General features: G+C 41.6%; 1 protein-coding gene across 1 annotated transcript; it reads right to left on the reverse strand.

The window, feature by feature from the left end:
• Window positions 1-7,104: 7,104 nt before the first annotated feature.
• On the reverse strand, window positions 7,105-17,202 carry LOC103364386 (cyclic AMP-responsive element-binding protein 3-like protein 3-A). The gene is made up of 10 exons (XM_008291493.1): window positions 17,182-17,202; window positions 16,803-16,901; window positions 15,850-16,123; window positions 14,692-14,822; window positions 14,316-14,429; window positions 13,988-14,094; window positions 11,104-11,172; window positions 8,155-8,239; window positions 7,680-7,773; window positions 7,105-7,587 (listed from the first exon to the last, which is right to left on the reverse strand). Exons 1-10 carry the CDS (start codon window positions 17,200-17,202, stop codon window positions 7,394-7,396), a joined length of 1,188 nt encoding a protein of 395 aa, XP_008289715.1. The 3' UTR covers window positions 7,105-7,393.
• Window positions 17,203-18,102: the final 900 nt, after the last annotated feature.

The following is an 18,102-nucleotide window of genomic DNA, read 5'->3' on the forward strand; positions in this document are numbered from 1 at the left end:
AGAAAGCCTTGTGTTTTCTTCAATGGGAAGAACATAGTGGTCTGGTACACTGCAGAATATTTATTGTTTACTCACTTGCCTGCTCTCCTGGGTGAATGAGTAGGTTGGCAGGATCATTTTCTCCTCTTTGATGGAATAAGCTGATAAACTTATATAAAAAGTATGTCTTAATATCACCTTTATTATGATGTACAGGTACATTATATAGGATGACATTTTCCCTTCCTACAAGGGTTTGTTAATGTTCATCTGAAATGACGCACCTCAGATGAATAATAAATCAGATTTCAGGGAGCCAAAGAAAAGAGAGAGACACAGAGACGTGTGTGTGTTTTTGATTTGCATTTCTTATACGTCGCAGTTTTTCACACAGTGTGCCGCCGTGATCTATTGTGTGTGTTTGCATGCAGAGAAAAGGGGGGAATTCATCATTTCTCCGAGCAGCTCCGACCTGCCAGCTTGGACGTGCAAACAGCTTGCAAAGCTTTCATCTGCAATTTAGAATTCGCCTATCATCTTGACCCTAACCAGTTTTTCATACGTGATCCTCACTCTAAAACTCTGCGCTGGACAGTTGGAAGAAATGTATTCCTGCACCTGTTTCCTTGGCAGGCATCAATTTGAATGAAAACAGCACAAATTTGCTGCCAGATTTGCTCTTTACTTTAATGTTCGGCCCATTTTCGAGATGGATGGAAACGCAGATATGGTTGGAGTCCGGCCTTGAAATCTGCCTGTGAAGCCGTTCGTATGCATTTGACTAAAGCTCTCCACAATGCATTGAGATGTCAACTTTCATTTTCATTCATTTGTATCTCAAGGCATTTAAAAAGAACAGCGGGGCAGGGAGATACTCGCTATGTTTCTATGTAATTCTCAAGTGTATCTGGAGCAAACTTTTAAAATGTTGCAAAACTTTACTAAAAAGAAAATGTGAATGAAGGTTGGTTTCCATCAACTGCTTTCTAATAATAATAATAAACTAGGCTGTGTAATGTTGGTGGTGGTGCACACAACATTACGCATGGTTGAGGATGGCGGAAACAAAACCAGACTGCAATAAAACATTGATGAAGTAGAAAGAAACAAACTTTTGACCATCGATAGGAGAAAATATATGTTATTCTTTTGTGTGAGCTGGTGTCGGTCACGTTTCGTGTTGTCTGGAGATGTTGAAGATGAGGAAACAGCTGATCAGTCATGCAAATTAAATGTTTACTGCATCAGAACCTATTCAAGGTGTTTCCATCTCTCACTATCCACATTCATTCATTTTCAAAAATAGGCAAAAACCACCTCAAGCAAGCAAAACAACTTTCTGGCAAAAAATTGAGCAAGCTTTTTTGAATGTAAATTATTGCTTGGCTGGTAATCGAAACAGCATCTTTGAAGACAATGCAGCCCTCTGGGGCTTCTGCTCAGACCCTCCTTATCTCTCCTGTCATTGCAGCAGAGTGGCACAGAGGTGACGAAACTCATTTCTGTTGTCCTGTTGAAGTCCTGAAGTCGTACACAAGTAGACACAGTTACATCAGCATCTTCCATTAACTCTTGTGTAAACACAGTCAGGGACGCTCATTCTCATTTGGTTTCGTAACTCCTTGAATGGCCACTGGAGGCTGACTCTAAAAGCGAGTCGTTCCCCATTGCCTCTCATGTTATAATAACCAAATTTACAGCAGAAATACATTTGTTTACAACCTGGTACAAAGAAAGGTGTTGGTCTCTATAACTGACTTCCCTGTTTGTGACAACTATAGGAAGGTATATTTTTAAAGTTATTATTTTTTTGGCCTTTATTGGATAGTTTTAGTCAGAGAGAGACAGGAAAGTAGGGGAGAAGAATGGGGGGAGGACATGTGGGAAAGGATATGTGGGAAAGGGTCATGAATGGGAATCGAACTCATGACCTCCACATTGGGACTGTAGCCCTGCACATGGGACGCCAGCTCAACCAGGTGAGCTATAGCGACGCCTCTGGAAGGTATATTTTTATACAACTCATCTGTTTAAGTTGTATTAACCGTTAAAGTTATGCATAGTTAAAGATGTGGCTTCTCTAGGTGACAAGTGGGTACAGTCACAGGACAGTCTGTCTAAAACCACTGCTTATGAAGCCTATAGGGGACATTAAGTAGGTTGCATTTATTTAATATTTATTTGTATGCGGTCTGAATAAATGAAAATAAACAGGAAATTAACTTTTCTTTGTGTGTGTCCAACACTGAGCAATTTTTGTCGGCCAAGGTCAAAATACTGTTCACAAATTATGTCTGAATGAATTTGTATATGAGAGGGGAAGATCATTGTGCTTGAGATGATGATGGATGAGGGAGATCCTCCACAGGTCTACTGTGAGCTACACCCTTATGATAATAGCTCTGGGATTGTATGTCATGTGGTTATACAAAATGAGACACACTTCACCATTTGCCTTAAAGACTGCTATTCAGATACAGATTCTTGACTGACCAAGGACATTTAATGCTCTCCTTCTTTGCTGTTCTTTAGAATAGAGAGAGAGGGAGGGGGGGGGAGAGAGCACATATTAATATTTTCAGTTCACATTCTGAATGGCTTCTTCAGCATTGCCGCAGTGCATGCAATAGAACCGAAAGACTGAGATCCAATTAATACCTCAAGCTGCATCCTCGTGTCAAAGTGGGGACACTTGGGGTCAAACTTATTCTAATAAACTGTTTAATGATATTCGGTTCAAAACATGGGGGAAAGATTGTCTTCAATATTCTTAAAATTTAGTCGGTATAACATTAACACATGAATTATAACGTTAAATCGCCGAACACAGCCACCCAAGGTTACACACAGGTGCAGCTGTGAAGAGAAAAATCTTTATCTCACAGCGGCTATTTCATTTTTTAAAACAACAATCCTCCAAATGTTTAATAATGAAGCAAAAACAGGGTTATGTGTTTTAATCTTCATCATCACAGAGGCAGCACATGCCCGAAGTGTGATTGCAGGACTGAATGTGCTGCAATCACATATTCTGTAAATACTCATGTTCATGTGTTCGTGAAACCCCAAAAGGGCAAACTAACCTTGCAAAAAATCATCTAAATGAGCAATCTTTTCCTCCTGTGACCTCCCTCCACCCTCAGGTAGCGGCACCTCTGCACAGCTCCGACGTGATTAATATTCTGAATTCCTGCCCATAACTCTTTATCACTGCACACCTCAACACACTGCTTAAAGCCGTCTGATCAATAATTCATTTCTGTCTCCCAGCCAGTATGGATGGTCCTGCTTGTAATTTTTGGTTTGCTTGAATCATTCTTCCCTCCCCAAATGTTATAGTTTTGTCCACGAGCTTGAACAACAGTACGCTGCGAACATTACTAAATGTGAAACGATCACGCTTTTAAAAATTCTAAGATCGTATGTCTGAAATCCCCCCCTCAAAGCTCCACCCATAAAACCATTTATCACCTACCAAACTCTGTAATAGAATATTCAAGCAACAGTCTGTAGGTATGATGGCGACTCTCTGATGTCTACAGACACGCTTTGAAATAAATGCTAATGGTGCCGTGCTCACAATGCTAACATGCTAATGTGATATGTTTGCATATGAAGTGAACAAAGTAGGCCAAGGGTGATGGGAATGGCATCAGCTTTACGGGTATTTGATCATAAATGACGGTGCCACTGGATTAAATTTTAAAAGGATCTTAACATATTTTCTTGCATTTCTCAAATAATTGTGAAAACATTTCATTTTGATCTTCAGAGCTGAACCTGAACTGGGATTTATCCACTGAGCACTATAATGGCAACACATCATGGCAATCCAACCAGTCGTTTAATGTCTGACATGGCAACGGAAAAAAAAGGATGAAACATTTCAACTTTGAAGATTTGAGGTTGTTCAGTTTTCAAGATCCATCCACTTGTCCGATGGTCTCTTTCAAGACTCATCCGAATGTGCCACACTTGACATGGTAGAACAACTTGATGGAAAATGTTGCGGTTTGCGTCAAAAAATGCAGTCATTTATGTCATTTAATGATTAAAGTGGTAATCATGACAATTTCAAATCACTACCTATTTGCTACCCCACCTCTGATAGAACACAGAACAGATTTGGACACATTTCAGGTGTTATATCTGTCTTTGTTCTGTTTCGGAAAAATCTAATAAAAGTATGTGCAAAGGGTTATGAAGTGAACAGTTTGAATGTTTTCATAAATGGATTCAGAACTGCCAATTTACTAACTAACTAACTGTAATCCTCCGTCTTGCTGGTTGTCTTCTCCATCATCGGACCTGTTTTTGCGTCTTGTGTCCTTCCGGTCTTCTTTGCCGCCTTCGTCTTGTTGTGTTCGTTGCAGGTCTGCGTTTCTTCCGAGCAGACTTCAGGGGTTTTCTTCTTTGTGATTTTGCAGCTGGTTTGTGGCTGCTTTCTCCTTAGTTTTGGTCTTCGCTGTACCTCTCGGGGATCTGCGAACTGCGGTGGGCTGCTTCGGCTTTTCTTTCGCCACTCGTGGTTTCACGGGGATCCTCCTGATTCGCGTCGTGTCTGTCAGCGTCTGATTTTTATGTAACGTAAAAAGTTTAAAATGACTGTAATTTTGAATTGCTGTACAAGTCAACAGTAGGCCTGAGCGATTCAGAGGAAATCTCATTGTGTTTTTTTTCCTGACGTATTGTGATATAAGTTACACCTTACAGAGCCTTGTGGAGTAACCAGCACAACCTTATACCTGAAGGCACATCTTATTTAAGAATTTCATATTTACACACTGATCAGCAGCAGCTTTAAAGGAGCTGCCTATTACTGCCTCTAAAACAGCTCTGACTCGTAGAGCCGTGGACACAGGACCTCTGGAGCTGTCCTGTGGTGTTTGGCACCTGAATGTTGGCATCAGATCTTTCAGGTCCTGCGGGTTGCACAGTGGGCCCTCTGTGGATCAGGCTTATTTCAGCGCATCCCACAGATTCTCCATCTGTTTAGAATCTTAGGAGCTTGGAAGTTGGGTCAACGCCCCAAGACACTGATCTCTTTGTCGTGTTCCTCGAGCTGCAGTTTTTTGCTGTGTGGCGGGGGGCACTGCCCTACTGGGGGAGGCCACCGGCACTGGAGTGGGTGCTCAGTCTGGCACAACATTTAGACCGGTGGTGGTGTGTCAATGAAACGTGAACTTGAATGACAGGACTAAAGGTTTCCTAGTAGGACATTGTGTTCTACCAAGGTGATCCGTGTTATCCACTTCACCTGTCCATGGTTTTAAAAGTGTGGCTGATCAGTGTACATATTCACCTTACTTAAACTGTTTTCATGGTATATGGCTCTGAGGATGGCAAATTATGTGTGAGTCAGTCCAAAAGTCACAAAATACTAAAGGAGTGCCATTATATTCTGTTCATTTGGCTCCTACAGCATCCTGCTAAAACTCTCACTCTTACTTCTTCTCTTGGACAATCATGAGGTTGACATTTGCAGTTTTTAGTGTATTCTCTCAACCACACTTTGATGACTTGCCAATACATTTGGGACTTATAGTGACCCTTTAAGATGATTTGTAATAACTCTGATGACACATTTCCATCAAGTGCTGTCATCAGATCAGTACTATCTGTAAAACTATTCATTTGCTTTGCATATGCTTTAGTCACCCGTCACCTCTACCTGCTTTGGTCGGCAGGTAGATGAACTTGGGTGACCAGTTTATCACAGAGCTAAGAGACAGACCGATGCTCATACTCACCTATGGCCCATTCTAATATCACAGATTAACCTATCATGCATGTTTTTATGAAGGAGGGAGCAAAAGAGGAAGCCTGAGCATGCAAACTCCAGAACCATTCTAGTGTTGCTATACTTTGCTTTAAATGCTATTTAGCAAATATTAGCATGCACACTAAACTACAAAGCAGCTAAGATGGTGACCGTGGTGAGTAGGTGTCACCATGCAGACATTTAGGTCAAAGCCTTGCAGAGGAACCAGCACCACTCTTTGCTTTCCACATTCTGTCTCACCAACAGCTCTTTTGAATCCCAACCGGGGTGCAGTGTATGTGATTGCACAATGTGAACCCTTCTCCATTTTACTGTAAACCTTCCAGATTTCTAAAAATATCATCAATAGTTTTCGTTGCCCTCAGCATCAGCTGCAGCCTTTTCAGCAGACTTTGCCCTGCTCCAGTAACATGTCAACACATACAGTATGTGAAAAGCATCTCGCGGGGCTGCTCTGCGCTGAAGCTCACCTTACTGCAGTGAGCAGAGGTTTCAAAAATAAATCATGTGACCTCATTCTTTGCCTCATCCTCGCAAATAAAATATAACACGCTGCATGTATGTGTACTGGTTAATGTGGACGGAGGCCGAATATTCCCGTTGTTTTTTGAAATGCAAATTTTGTCCGAGATTTACAGCGGAGATCTTGTGAAGACGAACCTGCACAACAGATAAGCTGTCTGAATTGTGATGTGTAATGGCGAGGGACCAGCAAACCAGAGACAAGAATAACAAGTGAAGTGTTGCTGTTTTCATGCATTAACTCTCAGAAACAGAACACTTTCAGTCATTATCTCTCACGTATATTTAAATAGCAGCATGGCACCCCGCCAGAGGAAAGTACTTCACATCGATCTATGACCAGCATTTAATTACATTTTCACAATTACAATAAACAGTAATTTTAGCTCTAAAACTGCTATTTTTCAAAACTGAGACCGTATTGGCAGCTGGTATGAAAGTTTTTTTTTAAAACTGAGAAGTCTTTGAGCAACTTTTGCTGATAAAGTAATGTATTTTTCGGACGCCAAAATTTATTTTTCAAATATTGCCTAATTATTTTTGGAATACAAATGAGTTCCGCGCTGAGCATATGGTGTTATTGAAAGAAGAAACAAAACTTACAGGTGGTCCCAGATTTCACTGGAGAAGCCTTTATCTCTCTTTTTTTTTCTTTATTTGTCAGTATTGCACTGATCTGTTACAAAATGCACCTCAAATCATCGTCACCATTTTTTAAGATATAAAGATATAGATTTGAAGTAAATAATAAAATACAGCAGTGAATATACATTTGTGTTGTTTTATAGATCACACATGTCTAAATAATACATGGACAATATAAGCTATACATGATCCGCCAGGTCCCCGAGGCTCTTTTGGGGGGTGTTTTTTCAATGGAAAATGAAAAATTACATGTGTTGGCGTGACCTCCTCAGTGACCCCTGCGTCAGAGACAGATTTTCTCTTTTAACTAGATGTTAGTGTGTTTGTGTGCCACCATAACACCTCTCTCATCCAGTCTCTGCAGTGAGAAACAGACGGCGAAAAAAGCAATTAAACTGCTCATTTGGATGCTGCACTTGCAGGCGAGCCCGCACTCCTTCGCTGCATCTTTCATCCTGGGGGAGATCAGTGATCGTCTTTGTGCCTGTGATGCTGGTGCTGAGAGGAGGGGAGGTCTACTGTGGGGAGATCTGTCCAGGGCCAGAGCTTCTCTGTCAGGTTGCGCAGGGCTTCAAAGCTCCTGGAGACGTAGAGGAGAGGAAGAGGAGGCGGAGGAGGAGGAGGCACTTCATCCACGGACTTCAGGGAACGGGACGACACTGAAAAAGCAGAGACGTGGTGGAGAGTGAGTATGTGTGTGTGTGTCCGAAAGAGAAAAAGAAAGTGTGTTTGAGCGTGTGTGTCCACAAACCTTTGGTCTCTGCATACTCCGCCTGGCTGAGTTGGCTGTAAGGGTCTGGCTGCAGATTTGAGGAAATGAGCAGAGAGAAGGAGAGCAGCAAAACCTGGAAATAAATGTCGACAGAAGGATAAAAAAGAGGCCAAGCACAGAAAGCACAGATCAGAGGGTAATAACAGAGAGCAGAGGGAGGAGAAGAAAGGAAGTCATTAGGCACATCCTACATAACATTGTGTACAAAGATAAGTGTGGCCAGGTGCTATTCAAACATTTGACTCCATTCACACCTCGTCATTAAACACAGCAGCTGTCATAATAGCAGGAACTCGGGCTGAGGCTTTTAATGATGAGCTTGGCCACTGTAGTTTCTATTATGGTGTACATCTCCTCTATGTGCATTTATTATTTATTTGGTAGAAGTTGTGCTGTCTGTCTTATCTAATTCTCAGTGGTGCAAATTAATGTCATAGTGCACTGTGCAGCTCACCAGGATGCAGGTTCCTTTGTGTGTTGTTTTGCTGGAGCTATTAGGAGGGAGAGTCTGTAGCCGGTTTAGCTGCTCCAGCAGAGCACTGCAATACAAATACAGGCACCAAGATGAAAGGGATTGTTTAAGCTTTGCATAAGGGGCTGCAGATGTAATATAGACATAATTTTTTCCAGCATCTGTGATCTCTGCACACTAAATCAAACAAACAGAAAAAGAAGGAGAAGAGTACACAGGACAGGAAAAACGTGTGCATGTGTCTTTTTTGCCACATTTTGTTTTATTCACCACAGCACTCCACCAGCGCGAGACAGAAAGCAACATAATGAGACGACAGAATGACGAGGAAACAGGGCGAAGGAAGAAAAAAAGCAAAATTGCGAGCGCTTTGTATTCTGGTGGTTTTGCACTGATGCTCCTCTTTTCTGATTTTACACAGCTAGAAAGTTTTCATAACCAGGTTTCCAGCATCTTGCGACAGAGGAGCTTAGAACACATCAATGCAGATCAACAAAACACTGTATCACCGTGGCATAATCCGATTCACAACAAAGAGACAAAGGAGGCTCAAACAAACAATTCAGCCACGCATCTAAGGCTGAAAAAAATGGGACATTAAGATATTCACGGCACAACTTGGATTGGAGCAGGGATTTGGTTGGATATATTTCATGTATCTGAGATGAGGCCCGCATCTCAAAACACAGAGCACAAACATACCAGTAAACAGAAATTTTAAAATCGGCAGGCCTAATGCTGATCTGAATGTGTGGCAGTGTCTGAGTAGATTCTCAGTCATCAGAGCACGGGGATTCAGCAGAAGGGAAATGGACTTTTCTTTTTGGTTCTTAAAGATGTTTAGCATTCATCCAAGAGCTTTCTTCATCTTTAACTGATTGATGGAGAGTTACCAAAAAAACATATTGTAATAAAGAAATTACTCAAATACACAAATAAGGACAACACTTTAACATCCATCCATTATCTATACACTGCTTAATCCTCACTAGGGTCGTGGGGGGCTGGAGTCTATCCCAGCTGACTCAGGGTGAAGGCAGGGGACACCCTGGACAGGTCACCAGTCTATCACAGGGCTACACTTAGAGACAGACAACCAAGCACACTCACATTCACACCTACAGACAATTTAGAATCACCAATTAACCTCAATATGTTTTGTGGGAGGAAGCCGGAGAACCCGGAGAGAACCCACGCTGCACGGGGAGAACATGCCAACTCCACGCAGAAGGATCCCGGGTGTCCTCACCGGGACGCGAACTAGCAACCTTCTTGCTGCGAGGCAACGATGCTAACCTAGCCCTTCGTAACTTTTGCTGCCTCTTGGCCAGGACACCCTTGTAAAAGAGGGTTTTAATCTCAGTGGATGTTTCCTGCTTAAATTAAGGTTAAATAAAAAAATAAAAACCACCGATCCACCCTACAGCCCATCACTTTCACATAACAAAGAAAACAAAACTTTAAATTGCTAAAGTTCTCTGTAATAAAAAAATATATTTAGGACCCTTCCCAGTACATTATACATTCAGCATGTAAGCCAACAAAATCAATACAGCAATAAACAATACATATGTAAATCTACCACGCACACTGGCAAATGAACCAAGTAGTGTGTGTATACATTCATATGTATGCCAGACCGCCTGGAGCTGCACAAGGAACCCCAATAGATTAATGTTCAGTACAAACGAGGACATGCGGAAAACAATCTCCCAAGCATTTAGCTGATAAAGGCTCTACCAGCAAGATGTTGCAAATCAATGTATTTTTGTATTTTTGCAAGTCAGACAGCGCGCAGGAGTCCAATTGAATCTGCTACTTCTGCAAAACAACTCAGAGCTAGTTCCTTTTGATTTAGAAAGTGAAATCATTCACTTTGAAAATACAAATAAGTGTTTAGAACAGTTAAGCTTAAGCCTGACGCCACACTTCAATACAAGATGCAACGTGTATGTATGTTTTTAATTTCAGTTACTTCTACGCAAATCATCAAAGGAAGCTTTAGCTCCTGTTTTTTATTTTTAATTAAATGTACTTAATTAAATTTTTACTGCTGTTTTTAACACTGAGTTTGGAATTTGTGTGTGTATATATATATATATATATATATACACACAGTTGATGAGACCACAACTTCATTAGGAAAATATTTACTAAGGTATTAAATTAAAGAAGAAATAAAGTCATTTTCTCATCTACTTCTATATCCGGCTTCTTTTGCAAACAGAGGAGTCGCCCCAATATCCTACATATTGGTCCTTGAACCAAACATGGAGCCAACGTTAACTAATTAGCTGCTGCTAATAAACTGTGACATCTGTATTTTATCATTTCAGACACTTGTTGAATGGAAATAAGAAGCTTTTTATGAAAAAAACAGACTACATTCAGTGATTCCAGACTGTCAGATTCAGCCATTTACTGATTTTCTCAGTTTTTATGAATTTAATCACTTTCTGTTCTCGACTGTTGGTCAGACAACAGAAGCTGCTTGAATATGTCGCCTTGGGGTTTGAGAACTTGTATTGAACATGTTGTGCTAATTCCTGTCATTTAAAAAAATGAAACATTTTGTAGTGCTAAACAGATCTAAATGCTGTTTGGATTAAGTGCTCTCTGGTTTTGAAAATATAGAATCAGCAGAGAAAAAGAGAGAGAGAAGATCTGTCCAAAACAAGTTACTCTGGAGGTTAAAAATGTCTTTATCATATTGGCATCTCGCAGATAGACTATAAGAGGATGCCAATGCATACACAGACTTGTGGACAAGGACATTATACGAAATACAGCAAAGACATTTTAATCTGAGGAGTGCCTTGGTCTCAGGAGGTTTCCTTGGTTTTCTCTCTTTTTTTTAAATCTCTGAATAGATCATCAGCTGATGGCAATAATCAAACATTGCAGCCCATGTTGGCTCATTTGAGGACTCACTTGTTGGTTTCCTCCAACTGCTGGATCTTTCTCTGCAGTTCGAGGTTGTGAGCACTGCATGCAGACATCCTACAGAAAGAGATAGACAACAAGGAGAAGGAAATGTAGATAAAACAAGGAAATAAGGCTATCAAACAACACTGTGTGACAATGTTACATTGCCTCTGCTCCGTTTCTGTCTCTGCCAATATCCGTCTGCTGACTGCTATCTTGCGTCCCATTCTGCCATCCAGGGACACCATCCGTCAGCGCCCACCACCACCACCCTCTTCTTCTGCAGTCTTTCTTATTTCTTTTAGTCACCATGAGTCACCCTCCATTATGGCCCTTGACTGATAATGATACTGGGTTGATACGCTCCGCTTGCAGCTGCTTTAATTACCAACAACTGCTGACACAGTTCAATGAAATTGACAATCTCAGCCCATCTCAAAACTTTTGTTATTCTGAGGCAACAGCGCTCAGGCTTGAATGAGACACTGATAGCAAGCTATTAGGCTTTTAAAGCTCCTATTACGCCATTAAGGATATATGTTAAAGTGTAGGTATGCACACAAAGGTTTGTTTGTTTGTTTTTTTAGGCGGAGCTGCAAACACAATTAATTTTTGATCAATTTTTTTTACAAAAGGTGGGAACAGATTTCACTCCAATGTTTGTACATTGATGTTTAAAGGTCTCATATTGTTCCCATTTTCAACAATTTAGTTTTTTAGCTCAAAATATTGCAAAGATGGTTCATTTTCCATGACCCCATGACCTCCTGGTTTTGGTCTGTGCTGCATAATGCATGAAATAACCACAGATGTGTTGCAACACTGGGATTTTTTTTTTTTAAATCAAGCTGGACTCCATGCAGAAAATTAAAGTGTGAGTATATTTACAGCTCCAGAAGCAGCTATAGACTGTAAATAAACCTGGCAGACTGTGAAGCAGCCGCATATTCTGAATGGTTCACCTGGAAGCAGTGAGGGGAACAGGATTATACAAAGTTTAAGCAACACGAATATTGGTTGGCTTGGCAGAAGTAAATGTCTTCATATCTTAACAGCTATTACACACGTCCAAGTTCATAACAACCACAAAACACAATAAAAAATGAATGTTCACCCTATGAGACCTTTTAAAACCCAAAGCTCTCTATTCACTTTATTCTACTTGCTACACCTGTGGTCCGCAATTCATTCCCAGATGACCCCTTTATTCTGAGTTGAATCAAAAATGACAGGTTTTTCTAGGAGTCCAGCGGTGCGAGGGGAACCATCTGAAGGTTAGCCTCGGATCTAAAAACCCTACGAATACCTCCAGGGAGGCTGAGGAACAATAAATCCTTGCCGCACTGCCCTTTTTGAGAAGGTTCGATATGAATTAAACTACATGCTCTGCCAGGCCGCATTGTTTGCGGAGGTCTGATGGCCTGGAAAAGCCACCATGTGGGAGGCTGGCAGGATAAAGAAATTTGGTGACAAAGGATGTTCTGGCTGTGCAGTAAGGCTCGATCTGCATAGCCTGGACTTAGATTAGAAGGAGGAACACTGAAATGATCTTAGCACAACCTCCTGGCCCGCTGCTGTGACACGCTGCGTCATCTTTGGATTCTGCCTGATCCTTCATCCAGCTGCAACACAGACTGGTTTAGCTGCTCTGTTGGGCCACAATATAATCTGTTTTCTGTCCAACTGACCCCAGATCAGACACAAAAAAAAAGCTGTATGAGAGGTTGTGCTGGGAAGAATGTAGTTCATTCACTTTCCTGAGATCTCAGCTTTTAATTTGTATGCATTTTTAATGTTGGGATTAGTAGGTCTTTGTCATTAAAGTAGTTTTAAAAAAAGATGTCCTCATTTGGGGTAGACCTTGTGAATAACTGGTTGCTTTTGTCATATTTCAAAGCCATGTCAAATGTTATTAAGCCTTAAAAAAATAGCATCAACCATAAAATCTGGCGTGGTTTTGTATCTTGTCATGGTTGTAGAATATCTCTGCAGAGATCCTGTCTTTTATTAATTTGTCTATTTGGCAACGGATCTAAGTAAAGCAGGCTCAAATTCAAAATGTAATGCTCCCAAAATAGAACATAAGGTCTAAGGAGGGTATGGTAAGACTCTTTTTTTTCTTATATAGCATATGTCTACATGATGGAAACTCTAGAACACTTACTCTAAACTGTAACCTCTATGTGTGTTCTCCCTCTGGAGGTTTTGGTTGATACTTATGCCCTGATTGGTTTTGTGTCATATACACATTACTTTAATTCTATAGAAAATAAAAAATACAGTTTAAACTAGGTTTAGTACTATGTAGGGGTCAATTATGATCAACATTTTTCACACTTCTCTTGCTGAGCTGTCAGAATGTTAATTTTCTGTTTATCCAGACACTGAATAACGTTAGTGATTGAATAAAGTAACAATCTGCAAGGATCATCTCAACAACGTTAGTAGTAACTGTGGTGTTTTGGCACTGAATTCCCTCCCACGTCATTTTTTTCTTATAATTATTTCCTTTATTTCTCTTCCCAAAAGTCACCTCCCAGCTTTTTGTTTAGTTTTTTCACTGAAAGTACTCTTTTGTTCCGTGAGTCTCCTGTGAAGAGCTATTTCAGGAAACTACTCGATAAATACCAGATTTCAGCAAATGCAAAAGCTCTCATGAACTCTGCGTCATTAAAAATGATTCAAAACAGAATAATGGAAAATAACTTTCTTTTTAAAGAACGTTCCTGTTTCGTCTTTGCAACAGTTTGTTGAAGTGAATCATAACAAAATAGGCTCACTGAAAGTATTTCAGAGCAAAAACAATTCACTGCAGATAAAACTTGGTGGGCCAAAACATACTGAGATAATGTGACAGTGAGTGAAAACGCTGAGTGCAGCTGGTTCCTACCTTCCTTCCAGACTATCAACGTATTCCCTCTTCTTCTTTCGACTTTCCTGAGCCGAGCGCTTGTTACGGATTTTCCGCCGGATCTTCTTCAAAACCCTCTCCTCAGACTTGTCAGGGAGATGAAACAGGAGCGAGGATAGGGACAAGAAAGAATGAGGAAGAAACAGGGTAAGTGAGATGAAACTTGGGATAGGAGAGACGAGACGGGCAACACTGGCAGAGGTTGTGCAACTGGGGATACAGATTTAGATTTGTGGATGTGGCAGGTGCATGTGTGTGTCAAGACATGTGCCCTACATGCATACATATGTGTGTCTGGTTCGTGTACCTTTGACAGCGGCAGTCTGCTGGGCAGGTTTATGCCTTCTTTAGCCAGAAGCTTCTTTTCATCCTCATTAAGTACAAGCTCCCGCAGGGGATGCTGAGGGATTCGTTGTGAAGCCTGTGAAGCACACGGACAGAATACTCCGGTTAAAGTGACCCACTCTTCGGTTCACCTGAAGAAGGCACTCGAGTGGACCAATACCTCATAAAATTCTATGTATTTAATGCAAATTGTGCTCTCTTTCTCTCAAAGTAGAACAGGTCACCAGAGATGACTTTACAGTTAGTTCACATTTATTTATTCTTAACACTATTATTTTAAACTCCTGTTGGTAAGATAGCCAAACAAAACTATAATGTCTCACAGAAACTCTTCTTACATTCTGTCCCACGTTGGATAACAACAGGTCCTTCACTGTGAGCATATGACTGGATGGTAGCAGGGGGTTTTGGTTTGCAGTGAGGTAGTATTCAATACCGAACTTCTCATTGAGGTCATCATGCTCCCATCCTGCATGTTGAATCATAAAAAAAACAGAAAACCAGCAGGTCATAATTCACAAAAACTGCCTCTATTTGCAGTTCAAACAAGATCTGCAACAATACCTCTGACACCGCTGCAACCTTCTGTGCTTTACAGAACATGCTACAAACATGCAGCACTGTGCTAAGTAGGGTTTTTTTGTAGTTGTTTTTTTTTTTTTAGATGTTTCCATTCTCATCCATCACACAGAATCATCAGGGAGGCATCAGATAAGTCCCCACAGAACTATTTTCTGTGACAAGAAGAACAAGGAGACCGAGAAACAGATGAGCGTTCCCCATAGAGCCCATTTCTCAACATTATGGAGTCAGTGTGGGAATACGAGAAGAGAGTGAAGCAACCAACATGGACAAAATTCACAGGAAACTGCAGCAGTTCTGTGCACAAGTGCGCCTGTCAGAGCTGGGGCTGTCCTTCAGGCACTCTCTGGTCACACTGCATAATAATTTGATTCAGGAAATTGTTTATCACAGCATCCTCCCTTTACTTATAATGCCTAAAACGTTTTCACAGTACTAAATGTAAACCTTTTTCTCTGCTTGACGTCTTTGTGTTGTTTCAGAGCTGGTTTATTCAGTCAATTTCAAAGTATTTTTTGACACACAGGGGTCAAGAATCAGCACTGAGGAAAATTATTAAAAGGAAAAAGGCAATTTCATCACGTGAAGAGTAGCAACAGCACAACCTATTACCCCTACAAATGTTCAGAAATGGGGGGGGGGAAACAAATCATTTGCTCTGTGAAAGGATCCACCATCAGAGGCCTCATTATTCCACAACAGAAGGCACAATTGCTAAATCTGACAATGTCAAGGCCTTTTAGTTTCTACCTGACTGTCGGTGCCCTGGTTTGCCTTTTCTCTCTCATTTCTTAACCTCATATTTGTGCGCACCATTGAAACAATCTCACTCGGTTGCTGCAGGCCTCTCAGACGCTCGTCGGAAGTTTGAAATGCAAGTGTTTCACCCCTTTCCAATTTAAATGTAGTCTCACCGAGATCAATGGAAACATCAGACGATTTTTCATTTGCTGGTGGCCGTTTCTCCAGGGACGGAGGCTGAGGGAAAGTCTGTATGTCAAAGGCTGGAAAAGCCGTGCAGGAGGTTGGGTGAGGGCTGTCTGTGGGATCTGTCAGGGGGTCCTCATTGATCCCGCTGTCAGTGGTGCAAGGTGACCACAGGGGGGAGGCCGGCACGGAGGAGGAGTCACTCCCATGCAGCAGGGCGTCCAAGAACTCCTCAGCACCATTTTTCTCAGGGCTCAGGGTCTGAAGGGAAGGACGTAAACATCATCACTGCTGAACTGACAGACTTAATGAGATTGTCATATAAGAGCACACAGACAACAGCATAAGAACACCAGTGTTCAGTTCCTTGAGCTCATTTCCTTGCAACTCTTGGCCTCTTCTCATGTATGACCCCACCTCAGAATACACCTCACGCTCAGCATCCATCCATCCATCATCCATCCATTATCTATACACCACTTTATCCTCACTAGAGTCGTGGGGGGCTGGAGTCTATCCCAGCTGACTCAGGGTGAAGGCAGGGGACACCCTGGACAGGTCACCAGTCTATCACAGGGCTACACTTAGAGACAGACAACCAAGCACACTCACATTCACACCTACGGACAATTTAGAATCACCAATTAACCTCAACATGTTTTTGGACTGTGTGGGAGGAAGCCGGAGAACCCGGAGAGAACCCACAGTGCACGGGGAGAACATGCCAACTCCACGCAGAAAGATCCCGGTGTCCTCACCGGGACGCGAACCGGCGACCTTATTGCTGTGAGGCAATGGTGCTAACCACCGACCCACCTTGCAGCCCACACTCAGCATTAAGATTTTCATAATGAGAGTCAATCAATTTGCAGTTTCAATACATTGTTCCACCAGTGACTCACTTTAAGAGCAAAGTGTGCAGACTGACCGGCGTACGTACGTCATCGATTGTGATAGACCATGGAGGGTTGCTGTGGCAACTGGTGGATTCATCTGTGTTCCTGAGAAGAAGGTCAATGATGTCCATCCCAGCATGCACCTGAAACAAAGAGCGATTGGTTTTAAGAATGAGATGTTCCTCGGTTTCTTAGAGGAGGGCTTGTTTTTCCAGCTTGCTCCGCTTGTTTTTGAAAGCCTAATACCTTCTGTTGTGTTGCTCAGTCTCACACTTTGTTTGCCCTCGACAAAATCAATGAAATTCAATCAATCGCATCCACTTTTACCTACTTTTAATAGTTTGTTTTCTCTGAGCACACTCATTCTGAATTATTCGCTTAAACAAAAAATAAAAAAGCAAAAGTTGCAGCCATTGATCTCACCTTGTCTGTTGTCAGCGTCATAATTCTGGCATTAAAGCAGCTGATGAAATTTCAGTGAAACCATCCAACAGGAACAAAAACACAGCCGGATCAAAAAAAGTTTCTGCGTGGCTTCAGCGTGTGGGAGAAATGCCTGAGTCTGTATCAAGGGACAAAGTTGAAAAGCCATATCACAGCAATCCTCCAACCCAGCTGATCACCGTCCAATCCAGTGTTTAGCAGGCAACTGGGAGAGCCAATTGGTGCAAAAGTCTCACCAATGGATTAATTAGTCTAAGTTAGTAAACTAGAGTGACCTGTGATGTAATCATGAGAAATCACCGTAGATTCACTGTGTGGTTTCACATTCATTTCTTGCTGCGCAGGTTTAATTTATGGCTCCTTTTTATTGCTTTCGAAGAAAAAAAAGGTGGAGACTCGCATTTCATTTGAAACGCTTTGTGACTGAGCCCAGCGAAAACTCAGTGCTTCTTTCTCCACTCCTCATTAGGCATCAGTCAGTTCAGAGCAGAACATAAAAAGGTTTAACCCGAATTTAAGTCAGGGAGGCGTTAGAGGCCCTCTGCCTGATTGCCTGCGAGACTGCAATGGTTAGCGAAAGACAGTGAGAGATGTGGCTTTTTTCCTGAGCCACAGATTGCTTTATAAACAAGCAGCAGTACTTTAAACTCTATTATCTGACTGACTGGAAGCTGTGCAGATACCTGCTCTGAATTCCCAACGAGCTCCTCAGTGTTGTCTCTGTGGTTATCTGCAGGAGACCAGAGAAAACACAGCAGGACTTTCTTTTCTCTAAGCCCTTCCTGGACATGAATCCTCTAATGCTTGGTATGTTTTTGGGATGGAACGCAGTCTGATTTTAAATGACTGTTGCATTTAATATAAAGTCCAAGATTACACCGAGACTTCGTATCCATTATG

Source organism: Stegastes partitus, unplaced genomic scaffold, assembly GCF_000690725.1.
Source record: "Stegastes partitus isolate 25-593 unplaced genomic scaffold, Stegastes_partitus-1.0.2 Scaffold745, whole genome shotgun sequence".
In the NCBI taxonomy this organism is placed as follows: domain Eukaryota; kingdom Metazoa; phylum Chordata; class Actinopteri; family Pomacentridae; genus Stegastes; species Stegastes partitus.

Bases quoted from the DNA above. Each gene is read 5' to 3' on its own strand.
- LOC103364386 (XM_008291493.1), bottom strand. From the start codon at position 17,202: ATGACGCTGACAACAGACAAG. The intron at 14,430-14,691 runs GTAAGAAGAGTT...TGTGCTTCACAG, and splicing joins TATCCAACGTGGGACAGAAT to GCTTCACAACGAATCCCTCA. The intron at 11,173-13,987 runs GTAGGAACCAGC...CTCTTTCTGTAG, and splicing joins GTTGATAGTCTGGAAGGAAG to GATGTCTGCATGCAGTGCTC.